General features: G+C 42.4%; 1 protein-coding gene across 1 annotated transcript in view; it reads right to left on the bottom strand.

The window, feature by feature from the left end:
* Positions 1-6,647: 6,647 nt before the first annotated feature.
* The window catches only part of BICC1 (BicC family RNA binding protein 1), a 284,059-nt gene continuing 267,239 nt past the window's right edge, over positions 6,648-23,467 (bottom strand). The window contains exons 19-22 of the mRNA XM_029059879.2: positions 21,670-21,823; positions 19,577-19,737; positions 16,010-16,109; positions 6,648-9,271 (exon numbers count right to left, since the gene is read on the bottom strand). Coding sequence (XP_028915712.1) covers positions 9,141-9,271; positions 16,010-16,109; positions 19,577-19,737; positions 21,670-21,823 — 546 coding nt within the window. The 3' untranslated portion in view covers positions 6,648-9,140. The remainder of the gene's footprint in view (positions 9,272-16,009; positions 16,110-19,576; positions 19,738-21,669; positions 21,824-23,467) is intronic.

The raw sequence follows: 23,467 nt of genomic DNA, 5'->3' as shown, positions 1-23,467 counted from the left end.
TCCCACCACACTCAGCCAGACTGAAAACATGAAACAGACTGAAATGGACAGAGGCAGAAACTTGCAGGAAGAGAATTTCATAAGCAAAGGACACCATAACCACAGCTCTCCTGAGGGTACCATCCATAGAACTTACAGAACCAAGTAGAAACACACCTCCATTATGTACACACGTGTGGAAGACATTTGCAGGAATTTCCCTTATAGGTTTATAAAACTTCATCCCAAAGACATCTTAAAGAATTGGGTATCCACATTAACCGTCCATGTAGGCTTATGTTAATAAAGCTGAAAAAACACGGAGATTACCATGAATAAAACTGCAGGCTAATATTACGACAGTGTTATTTCATAAAAAGATGAAGAAATGGAGTGGTTTTCTGCCATCATGCCTGAATGTGGAGAGGATAAATAGGGTTTTCCACGTAGTCGATCCATTAGCTCAAGAAGAGCTTTTCAACATGAAGGAATGTAATGGGGCACGACCTACACTTCATTTTGCTAATGTCAAAGCCAGTGAGGGGCTCAGACATCATGGAAAACAAGGAATTGCCACCCCCTGAGCCACCCACCCATTCGCTAAAGGTTTTCCAGATGGATTCCATGATGACCGCTCTGAGAAAGGCAACAGGAAATTGAGACAAAGGCTGTCCTGTTTGTAAGTAAAAATTTTGATTTGAATTTACATTTGTCCCCGAAGCTTTGCTAAGGGGCTTAGTGTTTAATTCACAAAGCATCTCCACCAATGACAACCAAGTTCCACAGAGTGGGTGTTCAAAATGATTCATGTCTCTGGGTTGAGTGAAAGGGCCACACACTAAATTTTCTCTCACAGCCAATCTGAGCTTTGTAATCTGTATTTGGACATTTGAGTTCTTGTCATTTTTTCCTATTCTCATTTCCATCCAAATGTTCTGCCTCCACGGTTACAGATGGAGCCCAATTCTCAATCTTTGTTCCAAAATGCACTGAAGGCCTAACCCCTGGGAAAGATGACTTCTAACGTTGCTGATCTCCCCTCAGAATGAGCCAAGGAATCTTACAGAGCAGCTAGACCTCAAGGCACTTTGATGAGGTGTTTTTAAATGTCACGTCCAGCCACTCGGTCAAGCGGCATCTTGCTTGGAGTTTTAAAAATGGAAAGCCGCCCAGAAGCCTCTCCCTCTCCCTTTTCCACCCCCACTTCCAAAAAAAAAAATTAAAAATGAGAGAAATGAAATTTATTTTCTTATATTTTATATCTAAAATCCACACAAACAGATTGCACTAAATTAAGTTTACCTAAAGGACACAGGGATCCACATCTTTTTGCCTCTTCCTCCAGAATTGTTCCAGAGGGTGGGGAATATTCAGTCAGGGATCTTCACAGGAGACTTTGGGTGGAAGAGGAGGAGGTCTGAGAACCTGAGAGAGGGTGGGGTGGCCAATGAAGGGACCGCTGTGTTTGCTCTGCCTCTGTGCTGTGAAGACACTCACTTTGCCTGTTCTTTTCAAGAGACGGACTGAGTTCTTAGCCTGGGGAGAAAAACAAGGAGATTGGGCATCGGAGGCTGAAGGGTGACAGGCTCCCACTGCCCGAGGATACATCTATAACCCCCTGGGCAGACTGTTGTCCATATGGGCAGGGGAAGGAAAGAGCATTTAGGAAGGGAGTGGGGCATTGGCATATAGCCCCTGATCTTGAGTGGAAACGACTTAGGGAAAGAGAAGGATTCGGCCCGCTTCCATTTTACTTATTATTGGCTCTCCTCTTCCATCGATCTCTGGGTCACTTGTCCCTTTTCCCACAAACCCTTGCTCACATCATCCCCAGTAGTTGGAATGCTCTTTTCAGCAAATCTGTCGAATCACAGTCCACCCCAGTTTCAGTAGTAGTAATAGTCTCCCTTTCTTTCTGTGCCAAGGTGAACCTGGGCACCCACTATCTCCAGGTCAAAACACTATCCGTGACTTCCAACACTGTGAGACTTCTTTGGTCAAGGGGGCAGAAATAGTTACCCATCACCTCCGTCCTGACCAAATAAGATATACAGGAAGGAAATAGGGGTGACAGAGTTGCCCCTCGCCTCTGTGCCAATCAAATAAGCTGGGGGTGGGGGGGGGGGCGGGGGAGATTGGTTAAGGGAAGGCCTGAAGTCAGAGAGGTTTAGGTGCACAGGTAATAAATACCTGCAGCCTCTGACCTTGTAGGTAACGGATGGAGACCTGCAGCAGCTGGCTGCTGGCTGGGATGCCCGCTCTGCCTGAACCAAGTGAGGAGCTATGGTATGGTAAGTGTCCTGCTGAATGCTGTGGGGGCTGGAAGTTAGGGTGCTCCACCACTGTCATGTAAGGCATAACTGTATTCCTCCAGAGTGGGAAGCTTTCATGGGTGATAGCTAGCTGCCTCGCCACATGCAAACGAGTCATAAGTGAATTCCTTCTAAGTGGGAAAAGTTCTTGGGTGATACCCAGGTGTTTTGCCACAAGCAACGCACGAGTATATTCCTCCCGATAGGGAAGCTCTAATATCGTTAAATAATCATATTCCTCCTGAAAGGGGCCTCCTGAAAGGAAAGTTCAATTTGCCGTGTTTAAAATAATTAAATAATTATACCTTTCCCTAAAGGGAGTTTCAATTCGCCTCACAGAATAAATTTTGTTTAAAACTCAGCCTTTCTGCCCCGCTCTCTCTCTTGCCGTGCGGATTCCTGAACGAACCCATCGCCGGGTGGCAAGTGACACTTTCCCATCACTGTAGGCAGCCTCTATCATCCCTATAACCTTGGCATTATCTTTGATTCATTTCTCTCATACAACCTACATAATCAATCTGTCACCAAATCCTGTCAGTTCTAATTTTACAGCATCACTAAAATCCACTCTTTCTTCTCCATCCACACTGCTACAAGACAGATCTAAGCCCTCATCATAGCCTGCCTTACACTACTACATTAGCCTCCTCGTGGTCCTCCCTGACTACTGTTTCTCCTCACTCCAGGCCATACTTCACTGAACTGCCTGGACCATTTTCTCTAAAAGACTTTTTTTATTCCCAGTGGTATTTGTTAAGCACTTACTATGTGTCAAACACTGTTCTAAGCACTGGTTGTAAACAGGCTCTGTCTCCTATAGGGCTCTCATTCTAAGTAGGAGGGAGGACAGGAGAACTGAGGCACAGAGAAGTTAAGTGACTGGCCCAAGATCACACAAAAAGCATTTGGCAGAGCTGGGATGGAACCCTGGTCCTCTCAGTTGACATCTCCCTTCTTGAAAATCTCCAGTGGTTGCCCATCCACCTCGGCATTAAACAGCAACTCCTTACCATTGGCTTTAAAGCATTCAATCAACTTGCCCTCTCCCATCTTTCCTTTCTGATTTCCTACTGATTTCCTCGAGCCTGCTCACTTCACTTCTGTTAACACAAACCTACTCTATCTTGATCTCATCAATCTTCCCACCAACTCTTTTGCCCGTATCCTCCCTCTGGCTTGAAACTCCCTCACCCTTCACATGCGACAAACCCTCCCCATCCCAAAAGCCTTATTAAAATCACATCTCCTCCAAGAGGCCTCCCGTGCATTAAGTTCTCATTCCCCTTCTTCCTTCTGCATCACCTCTGCCCTTGGATCTCTACTATCTGAGTACTTAATATTCACCCCATCCAAGCCCCACAGCACTTAGGTACGTAGCCATCATTTATTTTACTGTCTGTCTCCACATCTAAACTGTAAGTTCCTTGTGGGCTGGGACTTTAAAGTCTACCGACTTTATTGTGTTATACTCTCCCAAGCGTTAAGTATAGTGCTCTGCATGAAGTGCTCAATAAATACCATCGATTCTCTACTGGGTGCAACGCATGGCAGTAAGCACTTGGAAAGTACCAAACAAACATCACAATCCTTGGCCACAAGGCCCTTACAGTGTAATGCTCAAATGAATGAACATATCCAGTTAAGTGCACAACTGTGCACTTAACTTAGTGAACATATCCAATTAAGTGCACGTACAAAGGAGGGCATAGCCTAGTGGAAAGATCATAGGCCTGGGAGCCAGAGGACCTGGGTTCAAATCCCAGCTCCCCACTAACCCGCTGTGTTACCTTAGGCAAGTCATTTCCCTTTTCTGAGCCTCAGTTTCCCCAACTATAAAATGTGGATTCAGTGCCTGGTCTTCCTCCTACTCAGACTGCAAGCCTTATGTGGGACAGGGATTGTATCTGACCTGATTAACTTGTACTTACTCCAGTGCTTAGAACACTACTTGGTACATAGCATATCAACATCATAACAATAACTGTACATGCTAGCGGTGGCTAATGGTTTGGGATGCCGGGAATTCATTGGGGAATTCATTAGACGAGGATGGAGCTCAGGAGGGCATTGCTTATCAATCAATCACTCGTATGTTTTGAGCACGTATTGTGTGCAGTGGGGAAGACAGATTAATATAACTAAATTATGGATATCTCCATAAATTCTGTGGGGCTAAGGGCGGGGTGAGTTTAGGTAGGCAAAGTGCCTAGCAGTGGAAGCTATGCCCAGGTGCCAAGCCAGTTCCGTGTGCGAAAAGGAAGCTGGCCCAGGAAATAGGCAGGTGGCCCAACTCACAAGACCCAGTTGCTTGAGAAGTGAATACATCCATACCTTGAAAGGATTGTTTCTTCCAAGATGAATGTACACCCAATTGACTTAAACTACACATTAATGGTCCCTTTCAAAGAACTGTTTTCCACAGTCACAGGTAACAGGGATAATGTATATGATTGAAATAGATCAACCTGATTAGCTTGAGTCTACCTCAGCACTTAGTACAATACCTGGCAAATATAAAGTACTTAATGAATGCCATAAAAAAATTCCTTCATCATAAGAGCTAATAAACCACTCAATTGAGTGACAGGAATTTGAGTTCACTTTTTTTTTTCCTACCCTCCCACTCGGCTGGTGTTAATGAGCAATGAGCAATGTCCCAGAGGTTATTATTCAGGAAGAGACAGCGAAACCAAGAGCCCTGGTGATCCACAGCCCTTGAATAATTTAGAGTTGAACGAGTGACACATTAGACTCTCCAAAAACAGTGGCAGCCAACCCCGAACTCATCTCTAACGTGGGTGTGGTAAGTTAAAAAAAGACCATTAAAATGCCAGGCATCATCAGGAAGGCAGAGGAAATGAAACAAAAGGTGTAGTTCTTCCATCCTATAAAACCATGGTAAATTCCCACTTTGAATATAGCACATAATCTTGGTCACCACATCTTAGGAAGGACAGAATAGAGCTGGCAAAGTAATGGAGTGGAGCGAACAGAATGATCTGTAAGAAGACAGACTAAAAGGAATAGCAATCTTCAGTCTGGAAAGATCATAGCTGAGAGGCACCATGACTGAAGTTTGAAACCATCGATGAAGAGAACAAGGAGAACCCCTCATATCAGGACTAGGGGTACCTACTGAAGCTTGAGGGTGGTGGAGTCGAAACAAACCGAAGGAAACACGGTGATGATAATCAGGTGGGATGCTTTACTCTGGGTAGCTATGGAGGTTGGGAATATCAGTAAGTTCATAAAGGATTTGGATAGGCTTATTGACAGACGGTTCATAATTGGTTACTAGAGGGAAAATCAGGGATGCAGAGGAAACTCTAGAGATATTACATGGTACAACACTAACTTGTCAGGAGGATATAAAGGAAAGTAAACCACACGGTTCCCCCGCTTCATCGCTCAGCTTCCGTTGAGAGAGATGGGCATAATAATAATAGCATTTATTAAGCGCTTACTATGTGCCAAGAACTGTACCAAGTGGTGGGGTAGATGTAAGATAAGTGGATTGGACACAGAGCCTAACCCCTATGGAACTTTGCCCATTTGTCCAATCTGTAATTTATTTTAATGTCAATCTCCCATTGTACATTGTGAGTTCCTTGTGGGCAGGAAATGTATCTACCAATTCTATTGTACTGTGTTTTTCCAATCGCTTAGTTCGGTGATCTTCACAGAGTAAATGGTCAATAAATATCATTGATTGATGATTAATCCAGTATGGCCTCATTTATGTGATAACTGATTTTTTTTTACCTTGCTGTAATCCTAAATAATTTGAATGGGAGGAGTATTTGAACTTTCATGGGTTGAATTTTCATTCTGAGGGGTGATTCCTGTCTCTTCTCTCTACTGGTTTGGTCAATAAATGCGTTTGCTTTGTCATTAATATGGAATTCTGTTCAGAATGAATTTAGCCATGTGGTAATTTAGACACCCAGTACGTCATGATAATGCAATAATCCACTCATCACTGAAGTGAAACTTTTAGGAGTAACTAGCCCTCATTCTTTCGGCAAGAGGTTTGCTGATATACTAAACTGAGAGAACCGACACTGCAAATCACAAAAATAAAACCTTCTCCCATCCCTGCATAAGGATGCAAAAATGGTACCACGCCTGACTATGGGTCATGGAGAGGGTATTTACAGTCTGCCTCTCTCCTGCCTCAAACTACTTTGGCTACAAACAAGAATACTGGAAGTCTAGGAATTAAATAGTAACAATAAAAAGTGAACTGTAAATCCAACACTACTCCAATAGCTACAGTCCAACTGAAATTATTAAAACCAATAGCTAGAGTCAGACAGTCTTTTCACATTAGCAACCACACATCATTTACCATGCACAATGCAAGGGGGTTATATAAATTTATTTTCATATAACAATTGATTAGTTTGGCAAAATTCCCATTTTTTATGTTTAATTCCATATTTCATTTCTTAAAAATCGACTAACAGGACACAAACCCACACAAAATTACAATCCGTATCTGCTCTATATTTACAGATATCTGGTCGCTATTAAGGCACAGATTTTAAACTAACATTTTCGTCGAACAATCCAACTCTTTGTGCATAATATAACACTGACAACACTGTACTCTGCAGTGTCATATTCCCTTTGTGGAATCCAAAAGAAGTGAGAAAATTCCTTTCCAGTGTGTTTTGGTTTTTTGTGCAGCCCCTCTGAATGCAACGTTACCCTGGGTCACCCTTCACTCTGGCTTAGCTCAGAACGTGTCCACTTATGCGGACCCCTCCTGGCTGAATCCCATATACTCACTTCAACGTCCTCCGAGAAAACTGCTGAAGTATGTGGTGTGCATTCAGAGAGAAAAGACAGATGCCCTCCAATGTCTCTCCTGCCTTACGTTCTAGCTAAAACAAACAGCTCCAGTCAGAGTTCAGGTTCAGCCAAACAGTGGGACACCCCGGGAACCCCTTCCTCCCAGATGAATGTGTAACTAAAGAGATTTGGGAAGTCACTTTGAGCCATATTAGCTTATACACTGGAAATGATTCCAACCAATTCTATTTGTTGTGGCAGTCATTCAGTTAACACATCATTAAGTGGCCTGGGTCCAAACCAAGAGTGAGCAGCCCCTCACTACTAATTACAGTTGATAGTTTTATGATTGCCTCATTATCTATGCCCTCAATGCAACCACTGACTGCTATTAAGATGTCCAAAACTCCTCTATGCGTGCAAAATTGCTCCTTGATTTACTTTCTTTCCTTAAAAGCGAGAGTCACCGTGGAAAGGGAAAGGCAAGTATTTCTCACCCCACGTTTGCATAAAATGCCACCAACTGTAAATGCTAATCTAATGCCTTTTGTTAAGAGCCTCCAACAGTGGTTTATGTCCATTTATAAATGTTTGAACACTGAACATAAATAGGTCATTACAGTACAGGAATTCACAATATTTTCTCTGGGAAAGTATTTCAACAAATTAACGTTCTTCAAAAATGAATATTGCATTGCAGAAAGAGAGGCACTTTATGATTTTCTCCGGGACATTTGAACCCTTCATAAATTGCTAAGACAACATCCGAAAAGACACGGGAAACAATATTGCCAGATTTCTTGGACTTTCACAGTATATGAATGAAATAGTGAGCTCTAACCGTTTCCAACATGGCCTCTTTTTTTTTTTTAACCCAACCACTCTTGGAGAGTTCTCATCTGAAAGGTTAAAGCCTTCCTTCTTGACAATCACCAGTCTAAAGTAAGACAACATGGATGTGTGTTCTCTGATCTCCACTGCATGTGAACACAGTACCAGAACACACGCTTCATGATATAATGGCAACAGTGCTGTCTTGTCAAAAACAATTAGTTGTCTGTCTAAACCAAGGAATGGTCTTGGGCTCAAGTCTGATGAATGCCTTTCATTTTTCTACCATAAATCTTTAGTAGATTTTCAGTTCAACCTGTTATGTACTGTAGACTTATAGAATCTAAAAATAAAAGTTTGATATAAATAGATATTCTTTAGTGTCAGTATACTAAAAATAGCCCTTTGCCTTCAGACAACCATTAAAATCTTTTTTAGCAATACAGGCGGCAGTTAAATATGACTGCAAAGGGTTAATATTGCAAAGTCCATTTTGGTCTTTCATTGCACCTGTTATAGTGAACTAGTTTCGTTGTTAAGTGTTTCTATGATACTAAATGAAATGAAATGAATAGGATTGGTCTTGGACCAAGAGAATTCCCTTTGGAACATTTCCCCATCAACTGTGGAATATTCTGCAGAGATCTAGTACCGTTATCAGGAGACGATTTCATCTACTGTCAGAACAAGTGATTAAATTTGATTTGCACCAATAAGGCATTTGCTATGGAAATGACAGAGAGAAAAATATTTCCACAGGACAAGAAATCAGAACATGTAAAGTGCTGAAAGACCTCAATAATTATTTTGAAGCAGTACCAGAAAATCCCATCTTGATAAAAACCAATAGTCCACCCTCTCTGGCATCCCAGCGGTCCAATTATTCCTTCATTCAAAGTAAAAAAATTCAGTGCATACATTATAGTTATAGGTAATAAAATACTAAACAAAAAAAACTATCTTATTATTGCAAATTCTGTCCAATCTACAGAAGTAAAAAGTAATCCACTTTTGGTGTTCTGAAAGACGACAGGCAAGAAAGTGTTTTCTATCTTCTTTTTCTTATTTTTTTTTTGGCACAAGTAGTACTTGTGCAAAGAAAATGCTTTGGTCCTTGATATCCATCGCCCAAAGTGCTGAGGGTGGTGTGCAGTGAAAGCTGTCCACAGGTTTCCTGGGGCCATTTTAACTGTTCATTGAATGCATGCCGACAGTTTACTGCTACCAGCGACCACTGACGCTAGCAATGTCTGCGTGATACTGGCGTGGCAGCCTTCCGCTGGCCCCGCCTTCCAGGAAAGAAGCCCGTGCATTTGGCGGATCAAAAAGCTTTCTTCCGTTTTTATTCAGTTCTGGAGAAGAGAAAGAGGAGGGAGAGACAAAGGAAAGGGTTTAATGTTTGGATCTGAATGAAGGAAGGCTCAAGGGGGGCTTTGGAGACGAGTTGGTGGTAATGAAATGGCTTTATGTAGCACTTGATATTGGAATGGAGTCTGCGTTGGTGGTTGAAAGACCAGAAGCAAGAGGAAAACCATTCTAATTCAAAAATTCTTTGAAGGGATGAAATAAAGAGCCAGGTTTAAAAGCAGGAATTTGGCAACATACCAAAGACAAAACCATTGATGATAAAGGGACTGACTTGCTGTGCAAATGATCCCACCCAAGATTCCCTCCCAGCTGCCACTAGTCAAGAGGAAAAGGTACAGCAAGTCCCTGCCCAAGCACACTCAAAATCGATAGAGGAATTGGCCACAGATGACAAATTTTTGCAGGAAATCAAAAATGCAATGAAATGTAAGTGTAAAACATTTGATAACACCAAAACACTTAAACCACGATCTAACAGTTAAATGTGAACAGCAAAAGTGTGAACATGAGTTTATGGAGTAAACATATTACACTTTCAAGCCACTTAGGTAGCCATTTCCAACCATAAAATGAGATGGAAGGGGTCATTTATTCAATTGTATTTTTCATTCAGTTGTATTTACTGAGTGCTTCCTGTGTGCAAAGAGCTGTACTTGGGAGAGTACAACTTCAGACACATTCCTCACCCACAATGAGTTCATATACTTTCCCCTGCAGTTTCTCTGATGGAGATGACCAAGGAAATTCTACTGAACAAAGATGCCAGCAGCCAGGACAATTGATACATGAAAAAAGTTTAGGCTAATTTTTCAAGGGGTAGTTTGTGTGATTTCTTCATGTTTTAAAGAAACGAAGAGAAAGCTAATACTGTTTCAATGCATATTTTTTGTAAATAAACCAACAAAGGGATATTTTCCAACAGTACAACCAGAGGTTCAATGACAACAGAGTAGCCCATTCTAATGGGATCATCTTCATTACATTAAATCCAATTTATAAAATGACCTGAAACAACATCACATTAATTCCAGGTGAGCAAGAGAGGTTACTGTTAGATGTACTCAGAGTAGCAATGTCATTTTAATAAAAGTCAAGCACCATTTTTGACTTGGGTTAAACTAAGCAAGTCAGTCCTTTAAAAATGAATGAAAAGAATGTTGGAAAAGAAAAGAATGAGATGGTTAGGACAGAATTCATTCCTCCAGCCAAGCCTGTGCAAGAATCATGGCTTCTTCAAGCCACGGGGCTTCATCTCTTAGTGGAATATTTGCCCATAAGCCGCAAACATAATCGCCACATCTATGCTAAAATGAACATGCATCCGCTAAAAACCAGAGTATGCTAAAATGAACATGCATCCTCTAAAAACCAGAGTTAAAGAACCAACTTGAAATATTCTCAGAAAATATTGCATCCCATATCGAAAATGAAGAAAGCAACACGATAGTCATTTCACCCCAGCAGAATCCATGCCTGTGAGCTTGGAAATCAAAGAGGACTAATGAAGGCATTGGCATAACCACATGTAACATGGTAAAAATTGATTCAGTCGTATTTATTGAGCGCTTACTGTGTGCAGAGAGTCAGAACTGTGTGCAAAGAGTCAGAACCTATCATAAAAGAAACACCCACATCGGTTGAATTTTTCTGAGGCAGGGAATCCACCAATTTCCTAAAGAAACACTTCTTCTATAGTACATCACATTTCCACAACCTTCCTGGATAACAAAATGATAGGCTTTCAAGCCCATTCTGAAAATCTTCACGAAACCATCATCTCAACTGGAGCAAATTTCTTCCTGAACTTGTCAGTGAGGTGAGGGAGAGTTTGGGGGAAAATACCAACCTTCGATTCTTGTATTTCCAAGTTTCACACAATCCTGGCAGCTCTCAGGATCTTGTTGCGGATCTGAACAGAGTCACAAACTAAAAGAATAGGGTGGGAAATGTTAGATCTACCCGAGGCTTTGGAGAGAAGCCTGTCAGCAGGATGCTAGCCTCTGTCTTGACAGGACCCTGCCCATCCAGCTAGCCACTTGCTAAGAGTTTCTCAGAAAATCCTACAGGATTCAGACTTGTGTTTCCACTGTCAGAAACTGGGGTCAGGAGATGTAATGGGATTTGGCTCTAACTTTAATTGCTTGTTTGGCGAGCCTGAAGCAATATTTTCCCTTTAGTGTAACCAACAGACCAGACTATGCCAAATGAACCTTTCTTTACGCCAACAAATTCCTATAGATCATCTAGTATTCAATCAGGCTTTCTAGTTGAGAAAAGGGCTACCTTAAAATCATGAGACTCTGCAGCCTTGGAAGGGACCTTTTACCTCTGGTGCCAGTGGTCAGCAAATGTGGGGCTTGGGGGCCGAAGGCTCAGGTCACATATTCTCCTGTGGTGTGGGAAGGGCTGACTGTGCCCCTTCTGGGCATGAAGAAGAAGAGAGCCTCCTGCCCAAGCCACCACCTCAGAGAATGGCCAATCCCATACAGGCAGCATCCCTCTGGCTGTCTGGAAGCCAAGAGAAAGACTGTGCCATGTTGTCTTCATGTTGGCATAACAAAACCCCAGCCAAGGCATGGGCCAGCACCTGCCACCCAGTCGGCACTATCACAGAAGCACTGCCACTGGGGACAAGAAGTCCACCCATTTCCTTTGTGGCCCATCCCTTTAGATGGAGAGAGGAGGATGCCAGGAAAATGCCTAAGAGTGGATCTGCCAAACAATTGGGAAGCAGTCACTGTAGAAACACAACTTTCTTCATCTCAAGGGAACTAAGTTTTCAAATTTATCTTTTGCGATGTATGACTTCTCTACAGTGGCCTAGAATTTTCAGAGAAAATGATGCCAAATTCCACTATAAATTCTCAAACAAAAAAGACAAAACCTATCTTTAAAGAAGAATCTGTCTTTAAACCTGTCTTTGGAGAAGCAGCATGGCCTAGTGGATAGACCACAGTCCTGGGAGTCAGAAGGACTTGGATTCTAATTCTGGATCTGTCACTTGTCTGTTGTGTGACCTTGGGCAAGTCACTTAACGTCTCTGTGACTCAGTTACCTCATCTGTGAAATGGGGATTAAGAGTGTGAGCCTCATGTGGGACAAGGACTGTGTCCAACCTAATTATCTTATATTTATCCCAGTGCTTAGTAAAGTGCACACAGTAGGCACTTAACAAATGCCACAGTTATTATTATTACTTTATTTAAAGGACCAAATAAAGGACCTCCTGTGACAGAACATATAAAGCCGAGTTCTCCAAATAAAAAAAGCTAAAGAGCTCATGTGAATTTACCAATGGAGCTGGGCTGTACAAGGCTGGGGGGGGGGGAGGATCAGATAATCTATATGAAAAAGGGAGTTTTTTCTTAAATAAAGAGTATTTTTCCCAAAAAGACTCTTTAACAAACAAGTTCTACAGACTTGACTTATTTGAAGGGTCATGAACTCCCTATAAAAAGGTTTCAGAATAGGTGTTGGTTTCTCAGAGCTATACAAATTTTGAAATTGAGTCAGTGCCTGAATTTACTTTTCCATTACATGGTTATTGTGAACAGAAACTCCATATGCACTAGGAATCATTGGCCAAAATTAATATGATGGTTGAACAATATTTCTATTACATCATAATAGTTCATGTCTGCAAATATATCACAAGCAGTGTGTGAACAGTAAATATTTTATTTTGCCAATATTCAAAATTAATCAGCTTGAAAACGGTATTTTGAAAGAAGGAATTAATGTAGGCCGTATTTCTTGATTTGCTCAGTTAACCTGAGCACAGAGTTGATTCAGAGACCAGTCAGTAGAGGTTCTGTAGTTAAATTAACCCAATATATTAAGAAATATCACCAGACAAGAGATTTATCTCTCAGCCCCTACCAGGATGATCTTATGCCTAACTCACTCATCCTACCCCCTGCTTCACTTGCCTTCAGACTCTGCTCTCAATCCTCAGTCTGACCCCTCCCCGTTTCATCCCACCCAATCATTCTTCAGCTTCCCATCCCTTTAATCAATCAATCAAATTTATCAAACACTTATTGTGTACAGAGCACAGTTGTAAGTGCTTGGGAGAATAAAATACAACAATAATAATATTAGCGGTATTTGTTAAGTGCTTACTATGTACCAGGCACTGTACTAAGCGCTGGGGTAGATACAAGGTAATTGGGTTGGACACAGTTCCTGTTCCACGCTGGGCTCACAGTTTTCATCCCCATTTACAGATGAGGTAACTGAGGCACAGAGAAGTTAAGTGATTTGCCTGAGGTCACACAGCAGACAAGTGGTAGAGCTGGTATTAGAACAGCTGGTATTAGAACCCAGGACCTTCTGACTCCCAGGCCTGTGCTATATCCACTAAACCACACTGTTTCCCCAAGAATTGATAGACATCCTCCTTGCCCAGTCACTCATCCCTGTCCACTGGCACCTTTCTTCATCCAATGCTCCTCCTCTTCCTCCCTGTACCACCACCACCTCCCTTAACACCATCTTTTCCCAAATCACGCTCCCACCCAGACTTTCCTCCTTCTGTTGCCTGACCCTGTCCCTTCCAGCCTCACCAACAGTCTTTCGCACCCTCACTTCCCCCCCTTCATATCATTCAGTTCTTACTCTCTTCATTCTCCTCCAAAGCTAAGGTGAACTTGAAATAGCTGAGGTTACTGCATCCACTGCTTTAACTGTGTGTGGGGGTGTGGGGGTGGGGGGTACAAGCTTGCTTGATGGCCAAGGTTACGAGGTCAATGGCCATAAAGCAAATCAGCTTCTTCACTTGAGGTGGCAGAGCCGGTGGGGCTTGTCTCTAGACCATAAGCTCCTTGTAGGCAGGGAACTTGTCTGTTATATTGTGTTTGCTGTATTGTACTCTCCCAAGCACCTACTACAGTGCTCTGCACACAGTAAATGGTCCATAAATACGGCTGAGGCAACAGCAGAGGAAGCAGCTATTACAGCTGCCCAGAAATCCTCCACCAAGCTGCATGAGATCACAGTGGTCATATCTGAGAAAATGCTCTTCAACTACTTCACCATGGGATGTAATAGTTTAGGAAAGTAGCCTAGTGGATAGAGCACAGAGAGTCAGAAAGACCCGGGTTCTAATTCCAGTTGTGCCACTTGTCTGCTGTATGACCTTGGGCAAGTCATTTCACTTCTTTGTGCCTCAATTACCTCATCTGAAAATGGGAATTAAGATTGTGAGTCCCATGGGGGACATGGACTGTGTCCAACCTGCTTAGCTTGTATCTATTTCAGTGCTTAGTACAGTGCCTGGCACCTAGTAAGCAATTAACAAATAACATAAAAATCATAAGATCCTACTCAGGTTTAGGGTTTTAAGTAACTCAATTTAGAGAGGTGCAAGCCACTAGAAACCAGATGACACTGGGGGAAAAGAAAAATTTACTAATCTACTGAATGCCTACTGGAGCTTGAAAATCAACATAAAAGCTTTACTCTCTTAACTGTAGGATCAGGCTCTTTGTCAACTCTCCATGATTGCAAGCCACTGAGTTTCACGTTTGGAAGGTGCACAATAGTCATTCTTAAAGGACCTGGAGCTTGGATAGATGAATAGGGACAGGGGGTGCAGAAAACCTTTTTCAGAAGAGACATGACAGTCATAATGTATGAGGCCTAGTGGAAAGAGCAAAGGCTCAGGAATAAGGGGACCTGGATTCCGGTATCAGCTCCACCACTTGCCTGCTATGTGACCCTGGGCAAGTCACTTCACTTCTCTGTTAACATCTCTGTTTCCTCGTTTATAAAATGGGGATTAAATAGCTGGTCTCCCTCCCTCTCAGAGTGTGAGCCCCCTGTGGGTCAGGGAGTGTCTGACCTGATTATCTTGTGTCTATCCCAGTGCTTAGAACAGTGTTTTGCCCACAGTAAGTGCTTAGGAAATCCCAAAATCACTATTATTATTACTTTCCTCCTACTTGTCTTCTTTTATGTCCATGGAACCAAAATACCCCCGATAACTCTCCTATCAGTATCACGGATTCTTTCCCCAATATAAAACTTCCTACACGAACAGAATTCCTGGTGATGACACTCAGAGTCTTAAAAAAATAGGAAGGATGTTTTGTGAATAACTAGAACATGCTCTAGGACCCCAGAATGAAAAGAACAAAATCTGGAGTATATTACTCTCCTTCACTCTGACAATCACCTCTCAGGCCACCTTTGGCCAGGTGAACCCCGCATTCCTTTTTCAACATCCAAACTGTTCATTCGTATTAAGAATTATACGGCAGAGGGATGTTGCTTGCTCCAAGCACATATTTCTAACCTGACTCTAGGTTCCCATGAAGTAACGATTTCAGTTCACAGCTGAAACATACTGCATACAGTGAAGTCTAATTATTATACTCAGTTATTGCGTTTGAGGCAAACAGAAGCAGCAAAAAGCATTATACTGGTTTCCCACCTCCATCTCCTTTCATGTGTTAAAACAGAATTTTCTGTTCAGAGCTTTCTGAAGAGGTATGCTCCAAGGAAATCATGATTTCAAAGCAGATATACAAGCAATGCTTTAGTGTTAGGAGTTAGGATTCTCCCAGCATGCATCACGCTCTCAGCATTAGCACAAAGAGAAATTGCCACTGCACAGATGGTAATTGCCTTGGTTATGACAGAATCAGCCCAGTAGGCTTACAGGGCTAATGACATAGATTTTAATGACTTCAAAATTCAATAGCCAACTTGTTCATATTCACCTGAGATTGCAAGCAGCATTTTCCTTCTGGCACCAAAAGTGGTAATCCCCAGTTCCTTCAAATCCTGATCAGTGAGGGTGAGGAATGTCTGAAGATCAATCTAGAAAAAAGAAACAGATTATAAAACTACTATATTTGGGATGGGTCTCATCCAATCTCCATCAATCATTTTTAGTAATGGACTTGGTCATTGAAGAGAGAATTCCTTAAACGAAAGATAGAAAACATTCTTCCCAAAGAAAAAGGTTTATCTTAACCCATCTCTCCTTCCCCAAATTCCTTGAGTGGAAACAAACCTATAGAATTAGCTGTAATTCGACAACTAATTACAGAACTTTTGGAGAAAGACTGATCCACTCCGTCATTCTGGACAAATTACATATTCTCTCCAATTTATCTCTAATTAGTGATCACCACCTAACAGAGGAGCTATGTGGTGGAAACTTAAAAGCATAATGATACCACTACTCACTTTTGACCATCTTTGACTGATATGTAATCAAGATTCAGGGAAAATAAAACAAGCTTCAACACACATAGAAATCTCATTCAATATATCCATGCCCCTGGTCCTTGGCAAAAATATAGATCAGGCAGTTAGATTTAATAATTTACTGAGCTGCATGGATTATTTTTCAACAAAAATGTTCCATCCATGTCTTCCCCACTCTTCAAGAACTGCCAATGGCTGCTCATCTGCCACTACATGGAGCAGAAACTCGTTACTGTCAGCTTTTAAGCAATCAGCTTGCCCTAGCCCTTGTCACCTCTCTGATCTCCTCCTACAGACCAGCCCACACACTCCACTCCTCTAGTGCCAGCTTAGTCACTGGGCCCTGATCTTGCCTATCTCGCCGCCAACCCGTTTCCTACATCCTCCCTGTAGTCCAGAACTCCCTCCCCCTCCATATAAAGCAGACTAACACTCTCCACACCTTCAAAACATTATTAAGGTCACATATTTTCCATGAGGCCTTCCCTGATTATACCTTCTTTTCTCCAGCTCCCTTGCCCTTCTGCGTCATCAGTGCACTTCACGATCTATGATTTGGGGGCATTCGATGTTCTCCCCACCCAATCCTACAGCACTTAGGTACATATCTTTAAATTATGTTATAAATTATTTATTTATATCTTATATATTTATATCAACATCTGTCTCCCCTCTAGACTGTGAGCTTGCCGTGGGCAGGGAAAGTGTCTGCTAATTCTGTTCATTCATTCAACGTATTTATTGAGCGCTTACTCTGTGCAGAGCACTGAGCTAAGCACTTGGGAAGTTCAATTCAGATATAAGGACTATCTCATGGAAGGTGGGGACAGGGGAGGGAAGAACAACCTTTGTCAGAAAACAGCACCCTGCTGCAGAAAGGGGGAGCAGGGGTCAAAGGGTGGGAGGTGGAGGGGGCAGGGAGGGTGTCCTATAAGGGAGAGCCTGGCCCCTATGGGGAAGGAAATCTCCTATAGAGGTGGTCCCTAGAGAATGGGAGGGTTGCCCCTCTGAGCAAAGAAGTGGTCCCTCACACACATACACCGTGGGGGCTGGGAGTGTTCCGGTCAGGGGTGCGCGGCCACAGGACACCCCCAAGTACATTGCTCTGCACACAGTAAGTCCTCATTGATTGATTGGTTTACCTGCCCAATGCCAAGAGAATGAATTAGATGAGCATTTTCAGTCACGTCAAATACATAAGTCTATGAAAACTGAGTCATATACCTGGATTTGTTTAATAAGACAGTCATAAGAAGCATTGTTTATTTAATTGGGAATTTGGGGGACAAAGAATCCAAAGGTTCAATTGGAACTTACTAAAAACCATATAGGAGAAATTATCTGTGGCTATATCAAGAAACACGATGGCAAAAAGACAGGATTATTGTGTCACCCTCCTCTCTGATCTCCCTTCCTCCTGTCTCTCCCTACTCCAGTGTATTCTTCATTCGGCTGCCCGGATCATCTTCCTAGAGAAACGCTGTGGGCATGTCACTCCCCTCCTCAAAAACCTCCAGTGGTTGCCAGTCAACCTTCGCACAAAACAAAAACTCTTCACTCTTGCCTTCAAAGCTCTCCATCACCTTGCCCCCTTGTACCTCACCTCCCTTCTCTCTTTCTACTGCCCATCCCATACACTCCGCTCCTCTGCCGCTCACCTCCTCACAGTCCCCCGTTCGCGCCTGTCCCACCGTCGACCCCTGGCCCACATCCTATCACTGTCCTGGAATGCCCTCTCTCCTCACATCTGCCAAACTAACTCTCCTCCCCTCTTCAAAGCCCTGAGAGCTCACCTCCTTCCGGAGGTCTTCCCAGACTGAGCCCCCCTTTCCCTCTGCTCCTCTTCCCCTTCCCCCAACTTCTGCTCTCCCCCTTCCCCTCCCCTCAGCACTGTGCTCATTTGTATATATTATTTATTACCCTATTAATTTTAATGAGGTGTATATCTCCTTGATCCTATTTATCTTGATGACGTTTTCTTGCTGTGTTTTGTTCTGTTTTGCTTTGCTGTCTATCTCCCCCGTTTAGATTGAGAGCCCATTATTGGGCAGGGATTGTCTCTATCTGTTGCCGAATTGTACATTCCAAGCACTTAGTACAGTGCTCTGCACATAGTAAGCACTCAATAAATACTACTGAATGAATGAATGAATGAATTGAAGAATTGGAATTCTAGGGTATTTCTACAATCTCTTATTTATTAGTCCTATTGAATAAGTGTACCATATGGGTACAGACCTATCAGTCAATCAATCAATCAATGGTACTGCAGAGCACTGAACAAGGTGTTTAGAGAAGTTCAATAGTGTAGGAAGATGTGATTCATGCTCTCAAGGAGTTTACAGTCTAGCTGGAGAGACAGACATTAGAATGTATTACAGGCTGGGTGGGGTCGGGGGGAATCTACAGACTATCTGAATATGTACATAAGATGGCAGGGTGGATGAAGGGATAAGAATCAAAGTGCTTAAAGGGGTCCAAACACAAGTGTGTAGGTGACAGAAGGGAGGAAGAATAGGGTGGAGAGATGAGAGACTAGTCAGGGAAGGCTTCCTGGAGAGGATATGATTTCAGTAGGGTTTTGAAGATGGGGAGAGTGGTGGTCTCATGGATATAAATCAGGAGGGAGCTCCAATGCAGGAAGAAAGGTCTGGACATGGGCTTGAGTAATAATAATAATAATAATTATGGTAATCAGGTTGCCCCACATGGGGTTCACAGTCTTAATCTCCATTTTACAGATGAGGTAACTGAGGCTCAGAGAAGCAAAGTGGCTTGCCCAAGGTCACACAGCAGATGCGTGGCAGAGCTGGGATTAGAACCCACGTCCTCTGACTCCCAGGTCTGGGCTCTTGCCACTAAGCCCCGTGGCTTCTCACCCCTCTTCCTTGTACTCCACTCTCCCAAGTATTTACTACATTGAACATACTGCGTAGCCAATAAATTCTAACACTACTGACAGTTCTGATGAAATTATCATTGCAAGTACCATTGTTGGCTGTGCATGATTTCACTTAGGAAGCAATACATAATCTTGCACAAGTGGACAGAAAGACATCTTTTAAAAGACTGACCTCTTGTTGCTGGAATACGTCGGTGTATTTACCCAAGCCGAGTTTGCTGAAGAGCTCGGGGAGATCAGACCCTTTGAACGAGCTGTTCAAGTTACAGCCATTGCTTCCCGTGAGCGAGGAAATGCAGTCCATGTAATTGCTACTGCTCAGATAGTGCTCCGCTGAAAGGCAGACAAAAGATAGACTGGTAAGTTTAAAACATGTGGTTCCTGGGCATTTAATCAAAAGCTTCTAGCACCTGAATATTTTACATTCCACTGTTCTGTTGAACCCAGCAGGGAAACCCTGCCTCTTATCAAACATCAGCTTCTCTTGATTGCTTTCAGGAAAGCACTTGTCTTAACAGTTCACGGTTCTTGAGGTAGCGACTGGCCAACAATATCTCTGAAGTTATTTATGATACTCAGACTTTCCCAAAACTTCCACGAACATTAATTCTTTGCACACACTGTCTAATTAAATGCAGATGGGGAGGTAGGTGGCCGGAGCTATAGGAGGCTTGAGCAGGATTCGGAGAGATCTGCACTCCAACTGCTCCACTGATCCATCTCTTGGGGTGCGCAGGCTACCAGGCCCCCTAAAACTCATCGATGTTAAAAAGCAATAATTCTTTAAGGAAATTTTAAGGTGTCCGTTACTTTGCTTAATGAATTCTACACGTTTAACTAATTGTTCTCACTGTTAAATATTTGTTTTCCACAATGCATATATTTATTTTCCTAATTTCCCAATTTTCAAAATTCTGCATGACCTCAGTGCTTAGCGTTTTAAAATATCTACAGACTTACCACATCTTTCCTCAGTCGATATGCAGCCAAGTTATAGTGTTTACTTAATCATTCCTCTAAATCTATAACCTCCCACCTCTCCTCATCATTCTTCATGGAACTCCTTCACCTCATCCTTTTAAAATGATGTATACCTCTTTAATAGGGACGGTTACCTCAGTAATCTGTCTTCTTAGGCTGTAGTTTCCTAACAATTGGACACATCTTATTGATTATTTTCATATTAACCCATATTTTAATGTGTGGCTCATATCTTTTATTAAAATAATTCTGCCTAGCAACACTGTGGGTCTACAGAATCCTACGGCTACAGGGGATTTTAGGAGGGTCATAGAGTTCATTTCTCTATCTCCCATCCAATCAGTATCGAAGGTTGCACAAAAAGATACCTTTCCACTTAAAAATCTCTAAAGGCAGATTGCACAGTTTCTCTTGGAAACGCATGAATCTCCAGAATCTTTACAGTCAGGAAGTTTTCTTTCAGGATGTCTAACCTAAATCTCTCCTGCTGTTGCTTAATCCCCTTCTCTTATCTTGCATTTTGTGGAAACATGGGACTATCACAGGTCAAATGCCCCCTTTATAACTCTAAAGATGTCAAACGCTTTTTCTTTGGCCTTAATAACCTCAATTCCTTTAGACTTGCTTCCCAAACCTTTAATCCCCTCATTAAAATAGATACAAAAAAGTGTATCATCCCACAAATATGTTTTCCATATCCCCCAAATAGTAAAATAAAAGGAAATAATCTAAAATACTATTTATTCTGGATAACAGGGCAAGTGGCTATTTGAAGAATTGTTTTAGTCATCATCACTGGGCTTCTCTTGTGCTTTCTGCATCCAAGTACTCCAGCTATTGTTTGAATTAATGGCCCCAATCTCCTCTTCTCTCTATACAGCAGACAACCCAGTGTTGAGTTTGGTAGAAATACTTCATCACAGTTCCTACCATGGTTTCTAGTCACTTAGGCCAGAACTGTTGACTCTTTCTACAATGCTCGCCCAGGGCCACAGGGTGATTCCTGCTTTCCAACTGCCTGTGGTCTCTAGACTGACTTAGGTTACTTCTAATTCCATCTTCTAAAATATCCAGGACTAAATCCTGCCTGAAGAATACCTTTCAATATCTCTGACCTCTTCTGACCCACTTCCCTGAGCTGTTGTTTTCAGGATTATCAAAAAGACACTTCCCATGATCTTGCTGAGCACACAGCTATGGTGGACAGAGCTTTCAATAGGGATTGTATCTACTCCCCCAATCCCACATCCTGTTTGAAGAATTAAAACGAAAACATTCACTCACTTGATTTGTTTTGTTTGCGTTTCGGGCTGCCGATTGATGCTGCCAGTTCACTAGGCGAGGGACCCATTCCATTCCGATCTCTCCAACTGTCAGATTCTCTTCCGCTTCCTAGGTACTCCCGACTGTTGGAGCGGGAAAGAGACAATGACGGGCCCTGCAAAAGGCCCAAAGTAAGACAGTGCCTGACAGGAGGAAGTCCTTTCACAGAAAAGGTATCCTAAACTTCCAGGGTGTTTAACTCAGTCTTTGGAGTACCAATCCATGTCTCCTCTCACCTTAACTTATAGGAAGGGCAACACCTAAGGAGAAGATAGGGTGGGCAGGCCTACTCCAGAACTTAGAGGATGATTGTGGTTTATAAATGCTTACTATGTGTCAGGCAGTTTACTAAGTGCTGCAGTAGACACAGGAAAATCAGGTTAGACAGAGCCCCTGTCATGCATGGGGCTCAGAGTCTACGTGGACACTGTCAACTGAGATCATTCATTTAAGTTCAACCACAATTCAAGTTCAGAGAATGCCAACCCCCATATGAAAAAAAGAGGGAAAAATGGGTGGATCGAGAGGCTTTTTAAAAGGTGGCAAAGAGTCTTTGTCTCAAAATCCAAATTGTCAGTTTGGTTGGATTACTCTGAAGATGAAGAGTCCAAGAGTATCCAAAAAGGAAACACAACAAACAAATTTAAAAAAAAAACCACAAAAAACCTTTCTATTCATTCCACTGAAAAGAGTCTCTAATGTAAGGCACCAGAAAATGAGCACGCTTAATTTTGAATGTGGAAATGATCCAAGTTATTCAAAAGAAAAAGTGTTTAATAGAAATCCCTCCTTCCTCAATACCAGTTTTCTGATAAGTAATGGGCAGGGAATGTGTCTGTTATATTGTACCCTCCCAAATGCTTAGTACAGTGCTCTGCACATAGTTAGTGCTCAATAAATACAATTGATTGAACAGCTGAACCCAGACACTTGTCTACGCAATCAGATAAACCAAGCATTATTCCGAAGAACAGCATATTTCTAGACACCCAGACAGACGGCCTTAGCCAACCAAACTTGTCATTAGATACACAAGTCTGATGATCTGCAGTAAGAGACTGCTTCCTCCTCCCCAGTTACTGCTGTTCTTCTATACAGTGATGTCCCACTGTAGGGGTCCCCTGAGACTTAACAGCACTGAAGGACAAGCATAAGACTTAAAGTCAGTCAATCATATTTATTGAGAGCTTACTGTGTGCAGAGCACCATACTAAGCACTTGGGAGAGTACAATATAGCAATAAACAGACACAACCCTTGTCCGCAACAAGCTTACAGTCTAGATATAAGTTTGAAAGTCAAGCTGGAGACAACCAACTTGAGGGTCCACCTAACACCACCTGTCTCCTGATCTGAAAAAATGCCTGAAGAGATGGTTGCAGAGAATCTCTGGGTTCCAATCTTGGGTCTGCCACTTGTCTGCTGTGAGACCTTGGGCTAGTTAGTCACTTAATTCTTTATGACTCAGTTACCTCATCTACAAAATGGGGATTAAGACTGTGAGCCCTGTGTGTCCAATCTGATTAACTTGTGTCTACCCCAGCACTTAGAATAGTGCTTGATACATAGTAAGCACTTAGAAAATGTAAGAAAAAAAATTCCCTTCCTGTCCTCACCCCATATACTAGGGTGGATTTGTAGTTCCCCCTATTGCCTCCTCTCACCAGATATTTGTGCAAATTCACAAGTGAAAAGGATTTTTGCTCTGAGTCAAATGGAGCCTGGCTGGATAAGGGCCAGTGTTGGCTCCTATGAGCATC

The sequence above is a fragment of the Ornithorhynchus anatinus genome, chromosome 3, assembly GCF_004115215.2.
Source record: "Ornithorhynchus anatinus isolate Pmale09 chromosome 3, mOrnAna1.pri.v4, whole genome shotgun sequence".
NCBI classification, from domain to species: Eukaryota; Metazoa; Chordata; class Mammalia; order Monotremata; family Ornithorhynchidae; genus Ornithorhynchus; species Ornithorhynchus anatinus.
This window is presented reverse-complemented; position numbering and strand designations above follow the sequence as displayed.